Source organism: Myodes glareolus, chromosome 17, assembly GCF_982192425.1.
Source record: "Myodes glareolus chromosome 17, mMyoGla1.1, whole genome shotgun sequence".
NCBI lineage: Eukaryota > Metazoa > Chordata > Mammalia > Rodentia > Cricetidae > Myodes > Myodes glareolus.
The window spans coordinates 28,847,010-28,869,572 of record NC_142042.1 but is presented as its reverse complement, the minus strand read 5'-3'; the positions used below and the strand labels follow the sequence as shown (position 1 = coordinate 28,869,572).

Below are 22,563 nucleotides of genomic sequence, written 5' to 3'. Positions count from 1 at the left end.
GGAAGGAAGGAAGGAAGGAAGGAAGGAAGGAAGGAAGGAAGGAAGGAAGGAAGGAAGGAAGGGGAAGGGAAGGGGAAGGGAAGGGGAAGGGAAGGGGAAGGGAAGGGGAAGGGAAGGGGAAGGGAAGGGAAGGGAAGGGAAGGGAAGGGAAGGGAAGGGAAGGGAAGGGAAGGGAAGGGAAGGGAAAGGGAAGGGAAGGGAAGGGAAGGGAAGGGAAGGGAAGGGAAAGGGAAGGGAAGGGAAGGGAAGGGAAGGGAAGGGAAGGGAAGGGAAGGGAAGGGAAGGGAAGGGAAGGGAAGGGAAGGGAAGGGAAGGAAAGGAAAGGAAAGGAAAGGAAAGATACATCTCCTTAATTTGGAATATCATTTCAGAGACTTTGCTGTATTCTTTTTGTTTTGTTTTGTTTTGTTTTTTATTACTTTATTTTTATCGAGCTCTACATTTTTCTCTGCTTCCCTCCTCCTTCAGCCCTTCCCCAAGATCCTCATGCTCCCAATTTACTCAGGAGATCTTGTATTTTTCTACTTTCTACTTCCCATGTAGATTAGATCTATGTAAATCTCTTTTAGTGTCCTCCTTGTTGTCTAAGTTCTCTGGGATTGTGGTTTGTAGGCTGGCTTTCTCTGCTTTATGTTTAAAAACCACCTATGAGTGAGTACATGTGATAATTGTCTTTCTGTGTCTGGGTTATCTCATTCAAAATAATGTTTTCTATCTCCATCCATTTTCCTGCAAAATTCAAGCTGTCATCATTTTTTTCTGCTGTGTAGTACTCCACTGTGTAAATGTACCACATTTTCCTCATCCATTCTTTGATCGAGAGGCATTTAGGTTGTTTCCAGGTTCAGGCTATGACAAGCAAAGATGCTATGAACATAGTTGAGCACATGTCCTTGTGGCATGATTGAGCATCCTTTGGATATATACTCAGAAGTGGTATTACTGGGTCTTGAGGAAGGTTGTTTCCTAATTTTCTGAGAAATCACCAGACTGACATCCAAAGGGGTTGTACCAGCTTACATTCCCACCAGCAATGCTGGAGTGTTCCCTTTACCCCACAACCTCTCCAGCATAAGTTGTTATCAGTGTTTTTGATCTTGGCCACTCTTACAGGTGTAAGATGAATCTCAGAGTTGTTTTGATTTGCATTTCTCTGATGACTAAGGTTGTTGAACATTTCCTTAAATGTCTTTCAGCCATTTTAGGTTTCTCTGTTGAGAGTTCTCTGTCTAGGTCTGTCTCCATTTTTTTTATTGGATTACTTGTTCTTTTGATGACCAATTTCTTGAGTTCTTTGTATATTTCGGAGATCAGATCTCCATCTGATGTTGGGTTGGTGAAGATCTTTTTCCATTCTGTAGGCTGTTGTTTTGTCTTGCTGTAAAACACATACTTTGTTTTACAGAAGCTGTATTTTTAAATGTCATGAAAGTCTGTGCCTTGCTCAGGACACAGAACTACAGGACTGCATAGTATTTCACAAGTAGTGAGAAAAGGAGAGAGAGTTAACGTGGATTTGCCAGTGCCAAAGAACCACTCTGTCAGCAGCAATCCTCTTTCTTCATTCAGAACAAGATCAAAAACATCACTGCATCAGCACAAGTATTTCTGACTGTTTTCTTAACCCAACCCACCCTGTGTGTATGTGGGGGGGTGCACCCCGTGTGTGTTTTTAAAAGTTTAGTAACTTGTATGTAGTCCATTCACATATAAATAGCCACCAGAAAAGCTGTGACGCAGAACAGACAGATGTGGCGATTCAAATTCTAAACAAGGCCTCATGGGTTGGAAGATGAAAATGTTCCTTAAATTCTCAGCCTCTGTGGCAGGGGTGGCTATCCAGCTGACAGATCTGTTCCTGAGTTGATTTCCAGCTCCTTTCTCCTCAGAGGGCTGAAGAGAACTTCGGAAGGATGCTGGGAGTCATAGCACAACGACGCTCAGCTCTCACTCGCGGATCCTGCACATTTGTATTCTCGAATGATCTGAAATGTCTAGTAGATCTTTTGTAGGGCTCAAAAGCATCAGAGCTGACACCAATTGGCTGGAAAGAATCACTGCCTCCAGTGAGCTCCCAGCACTGCTTCTCTCGCTGGCCCATCTGCGTGAAGTCTTTGAATAGGTTCTATAAATGATGAGGATGATTATGCTGATGATAGTGGTCTGGCCTGCTTTCTCAATATTAAGTTTTAATGTTTTCTGTGCTTGAATCTAGAAAAGTTTCTCAATGATTGATTAGAGCTGCTCGCCGGAGACTTCGGAACATTACTTTAAAAAGCCCTGTGTTGACAAAATAATTTATTACTAAAACTCTGGAGATTACTCCTGAAACACAATCAGTGCCATGTGATTCTGAGAGCTGTAGTCAGTGGACGTTAGTGAAGTGAAGAGGGGGAATTAAGGCCATTGTCTTAATGTTTAAAGTCTGTTCCTGTCCAGGAGCCAGAAAGGCTATGTAACCAAGAGCCGTGGTAAAATATTTGAAATGCTCTGCAGTTTTCCTTTCATTTCTGCTACAATACCTGAGAGGCAGGGCTTCTACGAAGGGAAGAAAATGATCCCCCCACTTTCTTAGTGCAGATTGAAACAATTTATTTCAAATAACTGGAAAGATAACATGAAAAATCTGTTTATATAAATGATTAACCACGACGATTATTGTAATAATAGAGAAAAGGGAAACTTAGTCAATCAAGAGACCTTCCTTCAAGATAGGTTCTCATATTTTTTTCTGGGAATTTGAATTACCTGGGTAATTATTACTGAATTCTACCATTCGGCCTAAATAGGCAAGGCCTATTTCCAACAGTAAATTCAGTTAATGTAGCAGATGGCACAGGGCTACCAGTCCCATCAAGTTATTGTTTTCTTGTATCAATAATAATAGAGCAATTCCATTATGTTTCATGGTGTTTTTAGTTCCAGGTACTCAGCAAATATGAATTCATCATTGCAGTCTTCCTACCGAAGTGGAAAAAATTTTAATAAACAAGATATAACAAAAAATTGAGATTAATTTATTTAAAAGTATCCATGTAGCCCACGCTGCGGAATTAAAACTATTACATGTTTATATTAATTATGTATAAAAAAGGTAGAGCTGTTTTATTGTTCACTCTCTGTGGAACAGAAGGATTTATTCGAAGGGTTTCAGTGGGAGAGGAGGAGGGCGAAAGAGAGCCATGAAAGATTGCAAAATAGCCAAAGTTCACTCTATAGGTGTGTGAAGTTGTCGAACAAACAGTAGGCATGACCGGGAAACTTCCCTGAGGTTGATCCTTTCCAAAGAGTGTCGATGTGGCAAACAAGCATTTTCTCAACCTTCGTGCCTGCCTTTCTCATTCCTCCAATCTATCCTCAAACCGTGGCTTCTCACCAATTATAAAACTGGAAATGAAGGAATAAATAAAACGTTCTTTCTCATCCTTCCATCAGGGTTGCTCGTGAGCTACCTCGGGAAGCTTGAGGATCGCCGTCCAGACATTAAGTATGGTGTTGTGGAACTGGAACCACCCTAGGAGACATCTCCCCCTGAGCTCTGGACCCCTAGCACCCGGGGCTGCATCCGTGGGGAAGGCGTGCGCAGCCGCAGTCCTCCGCCTCCCTGCGGTGGCCCCGGGCGCACTCGGGTCCGCCTCCGGGGGCCGCAGAACACGGGCGCAGCGCCATCCCGGGTGCATTCTTTCCTTACCGGGCGTCTTTCCCGGGCTTGGGTCGGTGCAGTGTCCGCCCAGAAAGAGCGATGCAACCGAACCCAGAGAGTAGAAGAGGCCCCCGGGAGCCCCATTGGGCACCCGGACCTGAAGAATCTCTTTCTGCTGCGGGTTACTCCACTAGAGAGGGGGACAGCAAATACACTGCTGGCCCCTTCTTCCCAGAATCCCTCCTACAATAATTCCAAGGATAAAAAAAGACACTGTTGGAAAGGGCTTCATGTTGAAGGTGGTCAAGCCCATCTGTCTTCTTGTAGTATTTGTTCCTTAAAGTAAAACCCTCGTTCACCGCACCCAGCACGCTTCGGCTCAGAGACCACAGGGTCCCCCTCCATCTGCAACGCATTGGGAGTTTGGCACCATGCATACAAACCCAAACAGAAGTAAGTATTAAGGACAGTTGGATGTGTAACTCTGCCAAGGCTGATTAGCTATTTTGGCTCAGCGCTTGCTCAGTAGTAAAAGAAATAGAAGGCATCTCGGTTTGGCAAGGTCACTGTAAAGTCCTTAATCTGCCGCTAGAGGCTGCTCTGAAGTCTTAATACGTGAGGGCTAAAGTAGCGAGAGACCTTCCCTCCCCACAGTCGTGAACTGGCAAAGTCTGGAGGTGGTTCTAGTTGCAATTTTTGCACGGAGAGCCTTTTGTTTTTCCTTTCTTTCTTCCCATCCTCTCCCTCCCTCCCTCCCTCCCTCCCTCCCTCCCTCCCTCCCTCCCTCCCTCCCTCCCTCCCTCCCTCCCTTCCTCCCTTCCTCCCACCCTCTGTCCCTGACTTTTCTTTGCTTCATACTTGTGTTTGATTTTGTGGGCATCCAAGTAGAAGATAAAAAAATTCTTACTTTTGCTTTAATGCGTCTGTATTCCAAAGTAGTGTAGTATACATATCAGGAATGCTTGCGGCCTCTACTACTAAATTTTCATTTTGTTCTTAGAAAGAAACCTTTTGCATAAAAGGCAGAGTTCGTGGCCCAAATGCATTGTGCCTGCTGCTGTTCTTACAACCCACTACAGTGGGTTAAATGGTCATTCTCTTTTCCTTGGTCCCCTTTGAACAATATAAGGGATGCTCAGAAAGGACTTCCAAAGAGGCATGATATAATTAGATCTCAAATAAGCAAACACTGGATGACTCAAGGTGAAGATTTATGAACAGTTCCAGTAACTGATGGAGGCTTCCTTTTCTTATTAGAAGCATATTGCATTCAATTCTGACAAGTGAGACCCACCCCTCCGTGTCAAAGGGCAAACTACTAATTTAATGCACATGAGTCTTACATGTACATCAATGTGCACGATACATTAGTATGCTGGGTGTGTTGTTTTACTTTGTTTGGTTATTTTAGGGTTTTTGCGGGAGGGAGTCATTTATTTTACATGTATGAATGTTTGTCTGCATATGCCTGTGCACCACTTGTGCACCTAGTACATGCAGATTTCATGGAACTGCTGTGAAATGCCATGTGTGTGCTGGGAACCAAATTTAGGTCCTATGCAAGATGACTCTTAACCATTGAACTCTCTCAGCAGTCCTGGTCTCAATGTTTTCTGTGCCAGTTTCTAACATTTTTATAAATGTTAATGTCTGATGAAGCAGATATTACAATCCGTTTTTTTGTTAAAAAAATTGTGTGTGTGTGTGTGTGTGTGTGTGTGTGTGTGTGTATGGGGGTCGGACAGGGTGTGCATAAGCCTAAAAAATGTGTAGTTTAGCAAGGCATGATGGGGCACATCTTTAATCCTAGCACATGGGAAACAGAGGCAGGTGGATCTTTGTGAGCCTAGCCTGGTCTACATAGCAAGTTCCAGGACAACCCAAGGCTATAGAGACAAAGTTCCAAGAAAAAAGAACTATAGAGTTTCATGGATCACTCTCAGTCTCCTTAGTGATTCAACCTTCTGGGCTTGGGTCCTGGACCACTGACTAGGGGTGATGAGGGAATGAAGAAAGGACATTGAAACATAGACGCCAGTAGAATGAAGCTGGGACCGGGTGGGATTGTCTGCATGTCACCACTGCAACCTGGAACTTCAGTGTGTTTATTATGTACAGCGTAGGGGAAGGGGTGAGGCAGTCTTTGTAGAAGAGCTCTGTAGGCAGCAGTTTTGGCTGTGAACATCTAGGAGGAGGTGCATATCTCTCTGCTTATGTGTGTCTGTGTGTGCACAGGGGCTGGAAGAGGGCACTGGGTGGACTCTTCTCTTGCTCTGTTTGTTCCTTTGAGGAGGGTCTCTCCCTAAATCTGAGACTCATGTTTTCTTGGTTATCCTAGAGGCCAGCAAGTCACAGCAATGCTCCTGTCTCAACTCCCTCCGAGCTGGGGTTATTGGCATGGATGTGATGCCCTGCTTGTAACGTAGGTGCTTGGATTTGAACTCCCATCCTCATGGCTTCACAGCAAGCACTGTTGACCAGAGCCATCTCTCCAGATTTAGGAGCCTCCATTTTTTAAGGACACGGTTGGAATTAGGAATTACCTCATTACTGATACTTGTGGAGGAAAAAAAAATGGAAGAAGAGTTTCTTCCAGAGAAGCTTCTAGGGGCTCACAGCATTTGCATCAATATTCTAGAGAACTTAAACAAAAGTCCCAATTTACTCTCTCTAAAGTCAGCCCAGTGTTGAGTTTTCTTTGTGGTTAGCTGCACCCTTGCACTCGTATTTTATAATTTCCCTTTCCTCTTAGCATCAGGCTCGTAAAAGACTGGAAGCTGACAAAACAAGTGTTGTCATTTTGATATGAAGAGTTTTCCCCCAAAGGCCCAAGGGTAAATGCTTGACAGCTGGGTAGTAAACATTGGGAATTCCTAAGGGCTCTATCTTCCGCAGCGGATTCATCCGTTAATTGATTCTTTATTTGATTGCTTTATTGGGAGATGAGGCCTAGATAGAGGAAGTCGGTCACAGTGGGGCAGACCTTTGAAGAATATCTTGTCCCTTTCCTCCCCGCTACCTCCTGTCCACTAAGAGGTCAGTCACTTAACCACAGGTTATGCCCATGTTCTATTTCAACATGGACGGAACCACGACCTAAAACCATAAGTCAAAATAAATATTTCCTCCTTTCGAGTTTTTCCTTTTGGGTATTTTGTCGTAGCCACAGAAGTCTGGCTAGCACAGAAAACTGGCATCATAAAGTGGGAACGCTGCTGTGGCCCCAAGATCATCAAGGGTTCAAAGTCTTTGCTACCGGTGTGTGTGGGAATCTGGAAAAGTGTGGAGATGCGGACTTGCGGGATGCTGTAAGTAGAGCTTAGAAAACAGTGTTGATCGATTTTCGGAAGACCAGAATGCGGGCTAGAGAGATGGCTCAGTGGTTAAGAGCATTGCCTGCTCTTCCAAAGGTTCTGAGTTCAATTCCCGGCAGCCACATGGTGGCTCACAACCATCTGTAACGAGGTCTGGTGCCCTCTTCTGGCCTGCAGACATACACACAGACAGAATGTTGTATACATAATAAATAAATAAATATTTTTTTTTAAAAAAAAAGAAGAAGACCAGACTGCCAGTGCAAATGGAGACAGCAAAGATGGTCCTCATGAAGTTTTGATGAGAACAAAGACTCCGTTGGGAGTGAGGATAGAAGCCAGACATGTTGTATTGTATCAAAGAATTTGTCTACATTGTTTTGATGCGCTAAGACTGAGTTTAGAGATGTTATCAACAGCTGGGTGGGATGGTACATGCCTTTAATCCCAGCACTTGAAAGGCAGAGGCAGTGACCCCCCACCAGTTGCGTCACTTGGGGGGAGCAAGCCCTGCACCTCACCAGGGCGGCATAATAGAGCCAACCCTGTTAGCAGAGGTGTAGGTGAGCCAGTCCTGGGGCTGTGAGCAAGGGAGAGCTGTTCCCACTACTCATCTGTCACGTGAGTGGGGGAGAGATGCCCTTGGCACATTCTTTAACATCCCCTTCCCCTACTCCGCAACAGATGAGAGAGTGGACCTTCCCCTTTACCAGCTGCAGCACTCAGGAAAGTCAGCCCTCCCTGCTCCTCACCTAGGCAGCATAGCAGAGCTGACTCTGTTGTTGGAGGTGTGAGTGACCCAGCCAAGATGCTGTGAGCAGGGGAGGTGTCCCTATTACTCACCTGACATGTGACAGCATGGCCAGAGGAGAGACATCTCCCCACCACCCACCCATTGACACCTGGGGAGGTTGGAATGAGTAGGGGGGACACTGATGGAGAGCTCATCCTGGTGGTAAGGACAGGGGGGAATTGGCAGACTGACCAACCTTGCAGCTGCCGAGATCCAGAACAAGGTTACAACTTGGCCCTCCCCAACATCCACCCCATCTATGATCTGCTAGAGAATGCGAAGGTGCCTGACTCACAGACCTAAAGCTTCATGACCTCCACAGTCCAGGACAACAACAGGACATCAAAGAGGAGTCCCAGTGAGGGCCCAGCAACTATAATGTAGTAGAAACCAGAAGCCTTGAACCAGGCCAATGACTCTTTGCAATGAACACTTGCAAGTAAAGATATATGGACAAAGGAGTTAACTGTGTGACTCACTGAGTCACACTGCAACTTCTATGATGAGATTTTTATTTTTTTTCTCTTAAACTTTTTTATTCGGGGGGGGGTTGCAGGGGTCAAGGGCAGATGTGAAGGGACAGGGGAATGAATGGGATCAAGATGCATGATGTGAAAGACACACAGAATAAATTTTAAAAAAGTAAATTTTAAAAAAAGGAAAAGAAAAGGCAGAGGCAGAACTCTGTGACTTCATGACTTGTCTAGTTTACATAATAAACTCCAGAACCACCAGGGCGACATAGAGAGACCCTGTCTCAAAGAAAGAAAGAAATGGGAGCGAGGAGGGGGGCACTATCACTTGATTCATCTATGGAAGATCCTTTGAGGAAGCCCAACATTCAAGCTGTGGCGTGAGTATAGTTGCTCTTATCCAGCTTTAAGATGAGAATTGGGAGCACAAATCAGAGCAGGAAAGCTTGAAATCCTTGGTGTTTACTCTGGAGTAAAGTAGGAGCGAAAGAAGACATAGTTTCTAATAGCATCATCACAAAACAACAGCAAAAACCTGGGTCTTTTGCACAGGGAGAGTAGAAAAGTTGCTTTGAAGGCATTTCTAAAACCGGCCAGCCACGACCCGTTTTTTCAGCTCAAGGGTATTAAGGAGTAAAGTCCCTGAAAGACTTTCCCTTGAGGACAGCTCGTCTCTTGGGTACCCTGTTTGAATAGTCTCACCTGAGAAGTTGTTTCTTCGGGACTCATTTCACCACGTGCAGCTGTCTGGGCATTCAGAAGTTACTAAAGCCATGATTCAGATGAATCTACTTATTGCTTGAGCTGATGGTAGATCTTGTCATTGTTTGTGTGATGCTGAGTTTGTTGCTATGAAGAACTCAAGAGTTACGGGGTCATGGAGGCTTTCACCTAGTTTTCAAAGGAAGGCCTAGGAGGCCAGCCAATGTGTGTCAAGGCGAAGATTCCTTTAGGCCGCTCCAAAGACATAGGAAGTGGTTAGAATGAAGACGGAGATGTAATGGAGACCCCGGGGAGATAGAAACGCCAGGGATGTGGACTATCTGCTAAGGCAAGCAAAGCCAGGGAGGAGTAGCTTACGAGAAAACTTGTAGTGGTAGAAGGGTCAAGCCCTTTGGAACACTGTGTTACTGTGTACCCCAGGTGCTAGGCTATGATTAATGTTTGTCCTTTGGGTTTTAGCCTTGCTTTGATCTCATCCTTCTTTCCTATGACCCAGTTGCTCCCTTTTAGATGAGAACATTTTCGCTGTGACATTGTACTTCTGGCATATATAAATTGTTTAATTTCCCAGAGACTCACAGCTTAAAATTTGACTTGAGTCTTGGAAGAGATCTAGTACTTGGACATTCAAGCAATGTCAGAATTGTTTAGGTTTGGGACTCTTGGAGATAGAATAAAGACATTTCTGCATCGAGATAGACATGAACCTTTGGGGGAATTTTATGATTTGGATATGAAATGTTCCCCCCAAAGGCCCAAGTGCTCCAGACTTGCATGCCAGCTGATAAGATTTGGGCAAGCATTTGGACCACATAGGTACCGCCTTCATCAGTGTCTATCACAGAGATCTTCTTTATTATATATAATCAGCTAAGAAATTCTGTCTTGCCATATTTGGAGCCAGAAGCAATGGGGCCCAGTGATTGTGGACTGAGACCTATGAAACCATGAGCCAAAAGAAATCTTTCTTACTGTTAAATTATTTCCCTCAGCAATGTGACAAAATTATTTTTGTTACACCATTCAATCTTTGGCCAATAAAGAAGGTGTAAACCAAACAGGTCAAGCGGTATGTGAAGCCAAAGCATACACATTAGGTATTGTTATATTTAAGTTGTGTTCCTTAATGCCCCTAAATAAAACACCTCTTCCCTCTAATACCAACACGCACATGCACACACACACACACACACACACACACACACACACACACACAAAGGAAGTATCCATGGAAAACTCTTAGCTTGGAAATCAAAACCAAGATATAGGATATATTTTAGGGTACAGTAACTTGAAGCCTGAACTTAGGGTAAGTTCAAAGAGTTGATTCCGGCTGAATGATAGGTCTCAGCCACATAAACAAGGCTAACTTTTCTAAATGTTGCAGGTCTCCTGATGCTCTGTTCTGCTTTAATTTCGTGAGTGCACATTTGATTCTAAAGTTGAAGCCAAACTTTGATATTTTATGTGCAATTATTGACTAAGCTTGGTTGGATTTAGAGCCTAGTTTATCATCTGCATTTAAAAGAAAGACCAGAATCACAGCCTTTTCATTACCCCCCCCCCAATTATGGCCCTGTTAGTCTATTTGATGCTTTGTCTAAACTTTCATGGCTTCCTTCTCGATAAGCCTCAAGTTTGGATGTTTTGAAAAGTTGGAACATCATTTCTCATTATACTGCGAGTAAATATTTTACAAAAGTGTACATTTATTTGATCCTTTATTGATATTTAGATCTGGACCTTTATCTCCTTGGGTGAGAATCAGTCACGCTGACTGCTCGGGCATAATCATTGTTACAATTTTAACACATGATCCTCCAATTAGAGTACATATTCAATTGATTTAGAAGTGTTAATTGCAAAGATGCATTGATTAAAGTTATAGATTACATATTATTTTATCAAGAGCTGTTTCATTTCTCTCTTCCAAGGGGAAATGGCCAAGAAGAAAGCTTAAATATGTTTTATAAAGCTTTTTTAAAAATTGGAGTCCTCTTCTGTGTCCTGTAATTTGGGGGACTTTACTAATTGTTCTATGCATTAGAGCAAATGGATGCAGAATTATTTATGTGGGACACCCTTACCTTGGCCCAACTTTTAGATTGAGTTCTATCTTGACAGCTGCCTTTGAACTTTCATAAGTATTTGCCAAAACGGTCTCTAGTTCATCAAGTTATTAAGTAACAAGGAAGAATATCTGTATTCAAAGCCATTCTGGTTTGATAAAACTTACAAGGCTGGCATTAAAATAATATTGGAGTCAGAGTTTTCTGAAGCATATACTTCATTCATTTTACTATTCTGAATCTGGCTTTATTAGCTGGTTGTCAGTTAACGCTGTACTTGTACGCTATAACTGTGACTTCCTGCACAATTGTCTCAACAACTCACGACTGACCTTAGATGGCTTACCTCAGCAAACGCAGTTTTAGCAGGTCACTGAGATCAGAGCCCTAGTAGAATGGGCTCAGTGAGATCTCAGGTGAGGGTCAACAACTCCTTAGAGAAATTTTGTGGTAAAGATACATCAAGACCTGGCAAAGATGCCATGAAAACTTCGTTGTTTGGTTCTCCCTTTTGGAAGAACAATGGTACATTTCCCTACTGATAAGAGAGAGCAGAAGAAAATCAAATACTGATGACAGAAGAGCAAGAATGCCTTGGGAAGTGGAATAGCAATGGAGCCCAACCCACAAGTAGAAAGCATTGCCCATGCACTTAAGCAGGCACTGACCTGTCGCTGGTGCAGTATTTTACCCCTGACTGCTACTGACCTGCTTCTTCAGTGACTTTGCTTCTGATATAGTAAAGGAAGTGGTCACGTGAGGAAAAATGAAAGAGGCCACTCTGGTTGAGGGGGTCACTGGTTAGACAACTCATGCTTGGAAAACAAGAGTCATAACTATTTCCAAAAATCTATGTGGAACACATCTTTACCCCTGGACTTTGGGCCAGCTAAGAGCCCTTGAAGACCATGTTCTTGAACTTGGACGATTATATACATTCCAGAAAAGAGTATGGATTCGAGGATATACAATCCGGCTTTGTAGCTGACAGTCTTTCTCTTTCTCACTGGAAAGTCATGTACTGTAGATTTAGGAAAAAAAAATGGTACCTGTCACGGAAATAAAAATTCTCCCTGGGCATTTCAAAATACTTGATTTAATATGACACATGGTTAAATGGATCAGCCAGTCCTTCAGGCTATGTGCTGTCTTGCTTCATTGTGTTTCTTGGTCCTTCCTGTGCTCTGTTTACTAGTTTGTGGGAGGGAAGTTCCTTCGTTTGTTTTTCCATGGAATTTCAGTGATTGATAGACTGTGCTTTAATGATAACCAAATAGCATTGTTCTCAGCTACCAGCCCACCATCTGTTATGGTTGGAACCTTAAAATGCTCCCCACAAACTCATGTGTTGAAAGTTTGTTTCGCTACTTTTGGGAGGTGGTGGGAGCTTCCAGAGGTGGAACCCAGTTGGAGGACACAACTCATTGGGACATACCCTTAAAGTGGACCTTGGGATCCTGCCATCTTCCCTGACCTCAGCTGTCCTGTCCACAATGAGCTAAGTAGCCTCCTCCACCACGTCTTTCTGCCTTGTTGCTCTGCCTTACCACAGGCCCCGAAACAACCTGGCCAGATAACCAGGCCCAGGAAGCCGAGACAAATCTCCTTTAAGTAGATTTTTTTCAACTATGATGTCAAGCAGTAGGAAACAGACCAATAAACTATTTCACTTGGTTTTAAAATAGAGGGGAAAACAAATGACTGTGCTTTCCCAAACAGGAAATAAATTATTGGAAAACAAATGAAATGAGCCATCATATCTACACATAAATATATGGTGATAATTATAACAATACTTTCAGCTTCCTTCCACTCTCTCCCCTCCTCCCCCAGTGCCATTCTTCTTCCCTTTCATGCTTATTAGGCCTTTCTTTTAGTCTTCAGGATTTCTTTAACATAGCATTTGTCATATAAATATATATGCACATATATGTGATATATATAGAGAGAGAGATAGAGAGAGAGAGAGAGATAGATAGATAGATAGATAGATAGATAGATAGATAGATAGATAGATGTTTTGGAGGGTCTTTTTTCACTAAAATTAAAAAAATAGCTCAATGTGTTTAATGACCTTAAATGTAGAGATTTATAGACCTACATATTTCAAAGATCAAGGGTATATCCATGTGGCATATGGGCAGCTAGATCTAGGTGCAGAATAATATGACCAGACTCTGCTTAAATTGTAGCCTACTTTACAACTATGCTGTATTTTATTAATGGATGAATATTTGGACTAATATTCACTTTTTGACTATTTTGAATAAAACTTCTATGAATATCCATGTATAAAGATTTGTGTGGAGATTGAACATAATCCCCCCCCCCCCCGCCAAAACATTCCTAGAAATAGACTTCCTTCCATTTGGTGACTCTGTGTTTAATATCTGCAGAGCTGGGGAAGTCAGGGTTGGAGGCATCTCAGGGATGCCTAAGGATAAATAGACATATCACGATAGAAGTCAGACATTGCTCTGGTTCTGAAGTCCATCAGCATCCATTCCACCCTGCTTTTCTCATCCCACATCACTATGCCATTTTTCCATTTCTTTTAAAGTCACTTGAGGATCGCAGACAGCTATCAGTATGGCACTGGAGTATGAGCTTGGGGTATGTTGTGTAAATAAAGTGAAAGCCAACATTTTTTATTGTGTACATGTACCCCCAATTGTCATCAAGCCAATTTTGATTTTTTTTAAAGGGCCAGGGTTTCCTTTTTAAATATTTTTTATTTATTCTGTATACAATATTCTGTCTACATGTATGCCTGCAGGCCAGAAGAAGGCGTCAGACCTCATTACAGGTGGTTGTGAACCACCATGTGGTTGCTGGGAATTGAACTCAGGACCTTTGGAAGAGCAGGCAATGCTCTTAACCGCTAAGCCATCTTTCCAGCCCCACCAATCTTGAATTTTCCAAGTAAACTTAGACTTTGTCTAAATGCAACAGGTGGGAAGAAAGAAATTCGGTCTGTTCTGCCTCTTGGACTGCCATTGTGAGCTCTTGGGCATCAAGGGCCACAGTCAATAGACCCCGGCCACCAGCTTCTGTGAAACTGATGTCTTTCTTTCAGTCACACACACACACACACACACGCACGCACACACACACACGCACACGCCACAGCACATGTCTGAAGGTCAGAGCATAAACTGCAGGCGTCGATTCTTTTCCTTTACCCCATGGAGCCTGGGGATGGAATGCAGGCTGGCAGGCTGAGCCATCTCATTGGCCTACATGTAGAGATGTTATCAGTCGTGTTCTATATGGGTTTGGATTTAAAGGTTTCTAGGTAAATTTTTCCGTATAAGAAGACATGCTCTTATACATGCATCTATGCTGGAGACAATCTCAAGTTTCTCCGTTTTCACACTTTCGTTACTCGGGAGAGCAAAGCTAGATTTTAAGCCCTTTTGCTTTTGTAGAATAATCCGCCTTCTCTCCTTTCTGAACAGCTTCCAACTACTTTCCCTTTTCCCTATCAAATCCGCAGAGCACAGTTAAGCTCCCCATTCCTGCTGATTTCATAGCACATTTGACAGAGCTTTGTATGCATCAGGAGAGATGAAAGAGCATCATGCGTGACCAAGGCCAGGTTCTCGATGCATGCTTATAATGTGCTAAACTGTTTGGGGAATGCTGCCATTATTTTCACTTCAGAGTAAGGGGACACTGGGAAACAATTTTTTTTCAAGGCAATAATTTAAATTTATTTTTTTATAAAAGAATACAGCATCGTCTGATTGATTTAGTAAGAGTAAAGGCAACAGTCAATCATTTCTTTGGCTTGTTCATTCAATCCTTGAGCAAAAATTAAGCCAAGGTTACTTTGGTAGGATTTAAAGCAGTGAGACATATGTGAATAAAATGATAGTAGGTCTATGTAATTCTGAATAATAAAATAAAGATTAAGATGGCAATATGTCCCGCAAGTACTGGTATTTAAACTTTAAAAATCAATCAAGAGAGAAGATTAAGTGGTGTTTCTTTGGTACTAAAAATGTAAAGCTAGGACCAAATTGTTCTATTTTCACAGATTTAAGATACAAGGAATGATATTTAAAGACATTAATGTGACTATTAAGCCCTTCAGTTTGTAAAGACATCCCTGTGAAGTACACTTAGGAGAAATAAATCCCTGAGTATATGAAATACTCTATTAGTATCTTCCTTCGAAAACAAAGAGGAATAATTTAACAGCTTTGCGAGACATAAACACAGTACTTAGTACAAGCAGAACCCGTTTCGAAGGCTCCCTCTGCAGTCTGTAGAACAGGCCACCTCGGGCTCCACGGCACGGCTAATTCACAAGATGAAGTACCTTAGCCGTCCTTCGGCAGGCTGTTAAACCACTGGCTTATGGACTCTCTGTTTTCTTTTACCCACTCAATATTATTTTTCACCGTCTCCAGCACTTGCTCTCTAGGCTGTACTCCAGCTCCAGCATTTGGATATTTTGCGAAGAAGCTCTGCATCTAGAAGAGAGAAGGAAATTATCAGGAGACCCAGCTGAAGGCTGCCTCTTCAGGAATTCCATTTGGAAACTGGCTTTGTTGCTTCCTATGGGAAATTTGTTGCGGCGGCAGCTCCCGGTGTAGCACTCAGAATGAGCCTGCCAGACACGTGAGCAATTGCTCCTCTTGGCTTTGGGCCCTGAGAGCCTGTTTAGCCACAAGAGGGAAGGAGGGCATCATGCCGCTGTTACCATGTCCACTTCTGAGGATTTTTCTGTTGTCCATGCCTTTCCCAAAGTGTCCCATAGACAATGTGGCCTGTAGCGTGATGGATTTTTCTCCAGGGGCCTGGAGAATTTCTTATACTTTCAGTTCATTTCCTAAATGAATGTAGGGAAAGTCTCTCTTCACCATAGTTCTATTCTGTCTCCTACTCTCCAAGCTCCACCCCCCAAACTGAACCAGAGTATTTTCTGTCGTTTTCAAAACTAAGAAGTATTTTGTTTCTTACCATATGCAGGAATCTAAACATCTCATCCAATGCACAGACATAGAGACTTCATGACATCTCTTTTTGTCCTGCCTTAATGGACATACTTTTTTCTTCACTGAGATTTCAGCGATTTAGGATTCCTTTCAAAATCCCCAAACTATCAATTCTGAATGGACTCAAATCTCAACCAACTTGTTGCAGAGTCTCCAGCAGCTGCCCAGATAGGAAGACCCACTCAATGCACTTCTGTCTGCCTGCCCCAGCCTGCCCCAGCCTGTCCCAGCCTGCCCCAGCCTGTCCTAGACTTCCCCAGCCTGCCCCAATCTTCTTGTGCCTTCCATTTCTCATGGTGTGTGTGTGTGTGTGTGTGTGTGTGTGTGTGGTTTTCCATTTATTTATTTATTTATTTATTTATTGAAACAGGGTTTCTTTGTAGCTTTGGAGCCCGTCCTAGAACTTGCTCTGTTCACCAGGCTGGCCTTGAACTCACAGAAATCTGTCTGCCTCTGCCTCCTGAGCACTGGGATTAAAGGCATGTGCCACCACCATTCGGCTCCATTTCTCATTTTTTAAAGCTCTTTGTCATTTGGATCACTTTGCAGGTTAGTAAAAAAGCAGCATATAATTGATTTGATATGAGGGGTTTCTCTTTCTTCTTGTGTCTGGGATTTGATTGGGGAAATTACCACGTCCCTTTGGGAGAAAAGCTTAGCCGTGTTCCTTCCTAGGCCCGCAGAAGGGGATCCGTTCCCATACCTGCCAGAGCTGCAGCTCAGTGTTGAAGGGTTCAGCGATGGTGACGATCCGGCCAAGGTATCTGTCGTTGATTGTGAATCTGTAGAAGAGGGGTGGAAGGGAGTAAAACAGAATATTACTGTCCGAGCCTGAAATCTCTTTTTCTATATGGAAAAGGTGTGTGTGTGGAGAAGCTAAGCACTGTATAAGATACGATGATGGCTCAGAGAATAAAAGTGCCTGCCATGCGAGCCCGAGACCTGAGTTCAATCCCCAGATTCTACAGTGGAAGAAAAAAACGACTCCGAAAAGTCATCTTTTGATCAATACACATACACAATCAATAGAAATTTAAAAGCCAACACTTTTATAATCATATTTATGAGTACTATATATAAAGTACTTTATCTTGCATATAGATTTCATACCATTTCTCAGACATGGTAGACTGCTTGTCATATCCCCAAAGACTTTCATCCCTCCTGGTACAAGGGTACACGGATAATGACAGTGCTCCTCAGCCTCCCTCAGAACTAGGTACAGATGTGCAACCTGATTCTTAGCAACAAAACACAAACTAAGTGATACGTCAAACTAGATCACAAAGGGAAACGGCTTGTCTGCCTTAGTCTATTCTTTGTTGCTGTAAGGGAACACCTATGGCTGGGTTGTACGTAAAGCATGCAGCACCAGCTCGTGCTGGGCTTCTGATAAGGGCCTTGCTGCAGCCCCTAGAGCAGAGCAGTGTGGAAACACGCAAGTACACGAGAGGCACAGTGTGAGAGCCTGGAACCAGGGGTCAGAGAGAACAATCACTCTCTAGTTACCTTTGAATTTTTAAAAAGATTTTATTTTTTTGAGCTAGTACTTCAGGTAGCCTGGGATGGCCCTGAACGTTTCATATAGCTGAAGATGACCTTGAAGTTTGACCCTTCCACTTCCCCTTTCTGAATGCAAGGATTACAGGCTTGCATCACCTTCCCTGGTTTATGAGGTGCTAGGGACTAGAACCTAGGGCTTTGTGCGTGTTAGGCAAGCACTGGCCGTACCAGCTGAGCTTATGATTCCTTAACAGCCCTGCTACCTCTCAGCATGTAAACATGAATAACCAGTGTTTTAGTGGGGACAGCCTGCAGGTACGACTAACCTAAGTCAATGCGACAACGACACATTCACTTACTTCCTTTGCTCCTTACAAATGGAAATACAGATCTCATTAACTAATCACAGTGCAATAACAAAACAAACAAACAAACAAAAAACAGGCACTAAGTGGCACTGTCTGCCTGCTTCACAAACACTTCCACTCTTGGCAGGAAATAACAACCTCTGGCTTCCGGAGTGCTTGCTTTCCGGACCCTTTCTGCCCCCACTCTATACGTCTCTGCCCCTCCCGCTCACTCGCTTCCCTGTAAGACACACAATGGTACCAATGTCTCTGCTAGTCTCTCTACTCCAAGCTGGGCCGCCATGCTGAGTCATTCCCGCATGATCACTGCAGTGTTATCTCCTTAGTGTCCTGAGCATATTTCCAGTGATAGTTTCTAGGTTCCGCTTTAGCCATCCAGTTCTCATAATGCCTTGGAGTCACTCTAAACCCACATCCGAAGTATCCATTCGTGCTGTCCACAACAAAACAGGCTTTTCAGTTTTCACCCTGACCATTCTTAGCCTAGCCTAGACTTCTGGCCCATTGACTCTCCACGGCCAGTTTCTGCTGGACCATAAGACCTTCCTTTTACGCTCCACGTATTTATTTATGTAGCTGAGATGTAATGGTTTCATGCTCAACCACACTTTTAATTCAACCCTAAGCTCCCTTGTATTGTAATAATTCTTGTCTAGCAAAAACGTAACTTGGGGTGAAATCGGCCGCTCAACTTCTCAGGTTGTTTCAGTTGGTCAGGTTCTGGCTTGAGGAGTCACCAGGCTCACCCCGTATTGTCTCATTGTACATTCATGGGTTTAAATTCAAATAATAATCTCCACACTAATAATCCTCCTCTATTTCCTCAACCAGCATATTCATTGTCCATCAATCTGCTCTTTTCAAATGTTTTCTCACTTCCAGCCTCTAAATGTTGTCCCTCCTTTTCCCCTCCCCTCGAGATGTCTTTGCCTTCCACTGGAGAGAGAAAATACAACATAACTCCTATGTACACCTGTCTCCCTCCTAACACCTGAGTTTTGATTGTGGTTTTCCTACTTAAAAAACAACTTTACTTAAAAAAAAAATCAACTTTGTTTTCTTTCACATACTGGGACTTTTTCATCAGTATTTAAATATATTAGGTACATTAAAATACCTGCAATATGCAAAAGAAAAAAGTGGGGCCTGGAGAGATGGCTCAGTGGTTAAGAGCACTGGCTGCTCTTCCAGAGGACCTGGGTTGGTTTCCCAGCATCCACATGGCAGTTCACAACTGTCTGTGGCTCTAGTTCCAGAGATTTTGATACCCTGACACAGACATTCATGCAGGTAAAACACCAAAACATGTGAAATAATAGTTAACAGCAATAATAATGTTTTTAAAAAAGAAGAGAAGAAAGGCTCCTCTTTTTTAATCTGGCATTTCTCTTATTTGTCTCTCCTTCCATATTTGTCAAACTTTTCATGACATTTTGCTACAGACTCTTGCGGGCTCTGTTCACTTGGAGTCACCCCCATCACCTCTCTAGAATACTCTTTTTAATAAAACTTCAATTTTACTATTGTTAATGATGTGTACATTGGGGGTGTTATGCTCTTATGAATTAAGTGCCTGTGGGGACCAGACATTAGCTCCCTCTGGAACTAGAATTATGGGTGGTTATGAGCTTCTTGAGGCGAGTGCTAGGAACTGAACTCAGGTCTTTGGCAAGAGGAGTAAGTACTCTTAACTGCTGCACAGTTTCTCTAGCCCTAAATATTGCTTTCCAAGATCACTAATTTTATGTGAGTACATTGTTTTTATCAGTAAAACTAGCTGACTTTTTTCATCTTCAATTTACTTGAACTCTAAGTGGCATCTGACAAGATACCTGTCTTGAAAAAAGAAACCTCCCCTCTTGCCCTTAAGAGAAAACCGTAAACACATATGTAGCAAGCTGAACCTTGCCAGAAACCCAAGCATCACCCTTATCCCCTCACTTCCTCTTTTATTTTCCAACTCCCTGTGTTCTGCGAGTCCTTCACCTGCACCATCACTCCACGGTCCAGTCTATCACTGTCTTTTGCAGCCAGCTGACCACTGTCTTTGCTGGGACTGCTGCAGAAGTTCAGTGTGCTGCCCAAATCCACTCTGATCTCACCAGTGCCCGTGCCTCCCCGACACCAGTGGAAGCATTCATTTTAAACATGAAACCATCGTTTGACTTTCTTACAGACTTCTAGTGACTGATTAGTCATTGCTCTTAGAATAAAAGTCAGATTTTAACATGACTCTACTCCTTTTAACAGTTATCCCTTTCTTTCCTGGTAGCCTCAGCCAAGACACTTCCCCTTCTGTTTACCTAACTCATTCCTGCCCTTCCTTCAATTCAGCTAGCACTTCCTTAGGCAGACCTCACCTCCAGCTTCTTTCAAGCTGGTTAGTTTCCCCTTTGCATTATTTTGGCGTACTCTGGGTTTCTTTTCTGGGTAGTTACTGCAGTTGTACGCATGTATTTGTGAAATTCTTGATTTAATCTTGCTTGCTTTAATAATTCTTGTCTTAATATTGCTCTCACCAAAGTCTGGGGTTCTGCAAGGTCCATTTCCTATTGCAGCCCCAATGTCAGTGATCGAATCTAGCACAAAGCATGTGTGTTGCATGACTTACTAGACAAAGAATTTAATTTAAAATAATATTTTAGGGGACTGGAGACATAGATCACTGGCTAAAAGCACTAGTTGCTATTCCAGAGGGCCTGGTTCAATTCTCAGAACCCACAAGACAGCTCACAACTGTCTGAGGTTCCAATTCCAGGGAATCAGATACCCTTACAAAGATATGCAGGCATGCAAAACATCAACACATGTAAAATAAAAATAAATAAATAAAATGACATTTTAGGGGTGAGAGAAATGGTTCAGCCATTAAGAACACTTGTTGTTCTTCTAGAAGACCAAGGTATAATTCCTAACACCTTCATAGTGGTTCCAGTTCCAGGGGCTCTGACACTGCCTTCCGCCCTCCCCAGGCACCAGACATGCACACAGTCAAAACACTCATAAACATAAAATAAGAAAAAAATTAAACTAAAAATACAGAAACAAAATGAGGTATTAATGAGGATATTTAAGAACAACACAGTACAGGAACATACTGGGGAAATGGGCAGTTACTCTGAAATGTCATTTATCAGAAATCGCAATATCCTTTCTTTTAGTAGCAATATGTTATGAGAAGAATGAATCATAAAATCCTGTGGACTCTGTGTATCAAGCTGGCAGCCATGGAGAAATGACTCAGGAATGAACCCTGACGTGACAGCAGGAATTACTTCTGGCTGATTCTATTATAGATTACTTAAATATTCTTATTATCGCCTGCAGCGTCTGAAGAACCACACCTATCAATTTTGTAAGAGGAAGACGGGAAGCAAAAAGAAGGAAATATGTGTTGTTGCAAAGAGTCTACGAATCCCAAGAAGAGATGCTGACTGCAAGTCATCGTGGTTTGAATGGCCTCTACTTCCCGAATTATTGTTCTTTTATACTTAGTAATTAAAAATTAGAACATATACATCGAATAGCAACATATACATCGACTAAAAACTCCCAATACATGTGTAGACACTCCCTGCGCAGGAGCAAAGGGTGTTTATCTCAGGGGCTCAAGGTAATCTGAAGTGCAGAAAATAGGTGAAAACATACTGTGTCCTCATCAAAGTGGCTAAAACTATAATAATTTAGAACGTTAGATGAGGTCATCTTCTTGACTTCATGTTTATATGCCGCAACATTACATCATACAGAAATTATTTTGATGTATTCAAAACTTATAATTGAGTTCTTATTGAGCTATTTTGAGATAGTATTTAAATGTTTAGATCATGTTCATTATCTCAAAATTATTGATTTTTTTTTCATCTGTAGCAAACTAAAATCAAATTTGGTCAAACCCCACTACAGCCATTGAGCTCATGGAGCTTCCCAGTTTCAGCTAAGGGTTTAGAAGACACAGGAACAAGAGTCGTCTCTCACAGATATTGGGCTTTGGGGTTAAGAATCAAGCTGGAGGGCACGGTAGTGGCCTGGCAAACAGCAATTATAAAGGTCACATGGAAAAAGCTAGATAGAAAAACAGACTATTTATTTGAGGGAAACAATAAATTTTTCAGAAATAGAGGTAGTAACACCACACAAGTGAAAATTTGGAAATCATTCGAGAGTTTGGAAATATTTGAATAAAGCTCGGCTCATTTCAATTTGTTTGTCTTATTGATCTTTCACAGGAAAATTCTATTTCTTCAAACCAAACATAATTAATATTGCCTTTTGTGTAGAAGACACGTGGTATTGTATGATCTTGTGTTGGGGCCATCTGCAATAATATCTCATGAAAGTTAGAGCATTAGACATTGAAGAAATATTAAAAGCCTTGGGCAAGGCTTGCGATCCTAGCTCTGAGAATGGTTAAACAATTCATTGTCTTTGGAAAACAGTTTAGTTTATAAAATCTAATGTGTTTATTTTAAAGTCAGATATAGATAGTCTCTATAGCAAAGCAAAATCTATTTTTCTACTTATTAATTGCTAAGACATATAATAAGCAAAAGATATTTCTATCTTTTCATAAGAATTTAGAAGTAAACATTGCCCTTCATTTATATAAATTTCGTGCAGCATACATAGACTTGTGGTCTTTCAGCTAACACAAAACACGCAGTAGGCATTATT

The 22,563-nt window shown here is 42.4% G+C and overlaps 1 protein-coding gene and 1 long non-coding RNA gene across 3 annotated transcripts in view; one reads left to right on the top strand and one right to left on the bottom strand.

The window, feature by feature from the left end:
• The window catches only part of LOC125414756 (uncharacterized), a 30,174-nt gene extending 25,792 nt beyond the window's left edge, over positions 1–4,382 (top strand). For both annotated transcript variants that reach the window (XR_014997590.2, XR_007236361.3), the window contains one exon: positions 3,436–4,382. This is a non-coding gene — a long non-coding RNA (uncharacterized LOC125414756). The remainder of the gene's footprint in view (positions 1–3,435) is intronic.
• A 10,319-nt stretch (positions 4,383–14,701) lies between these two features.
• The window catches only part of Enpep (glutamyl aminopeptidase), a 74,692-nt gene continuing 66,830 nt past the window's right edge, over positions 14,702–22,563 (bottom strand). Inside the window, exons 19-20 of the mRNA XM_087897584.1 lie at positions 16,722–16,800; positions 14,702–15,493 (exon numbers count right to left, since the gene is read on the bottom strand). Of these exons, the coding sequence (XP_087753710.1) occupies positions 15,341–15,493; positions 16,722–16,800 (232 nt within the window). The 3' untranslated portion in view covers positions 14,702–15,340. The remainder of the gene's footprint in view (positions 15,494–16,721; positions 16,801–22,563) is intronic.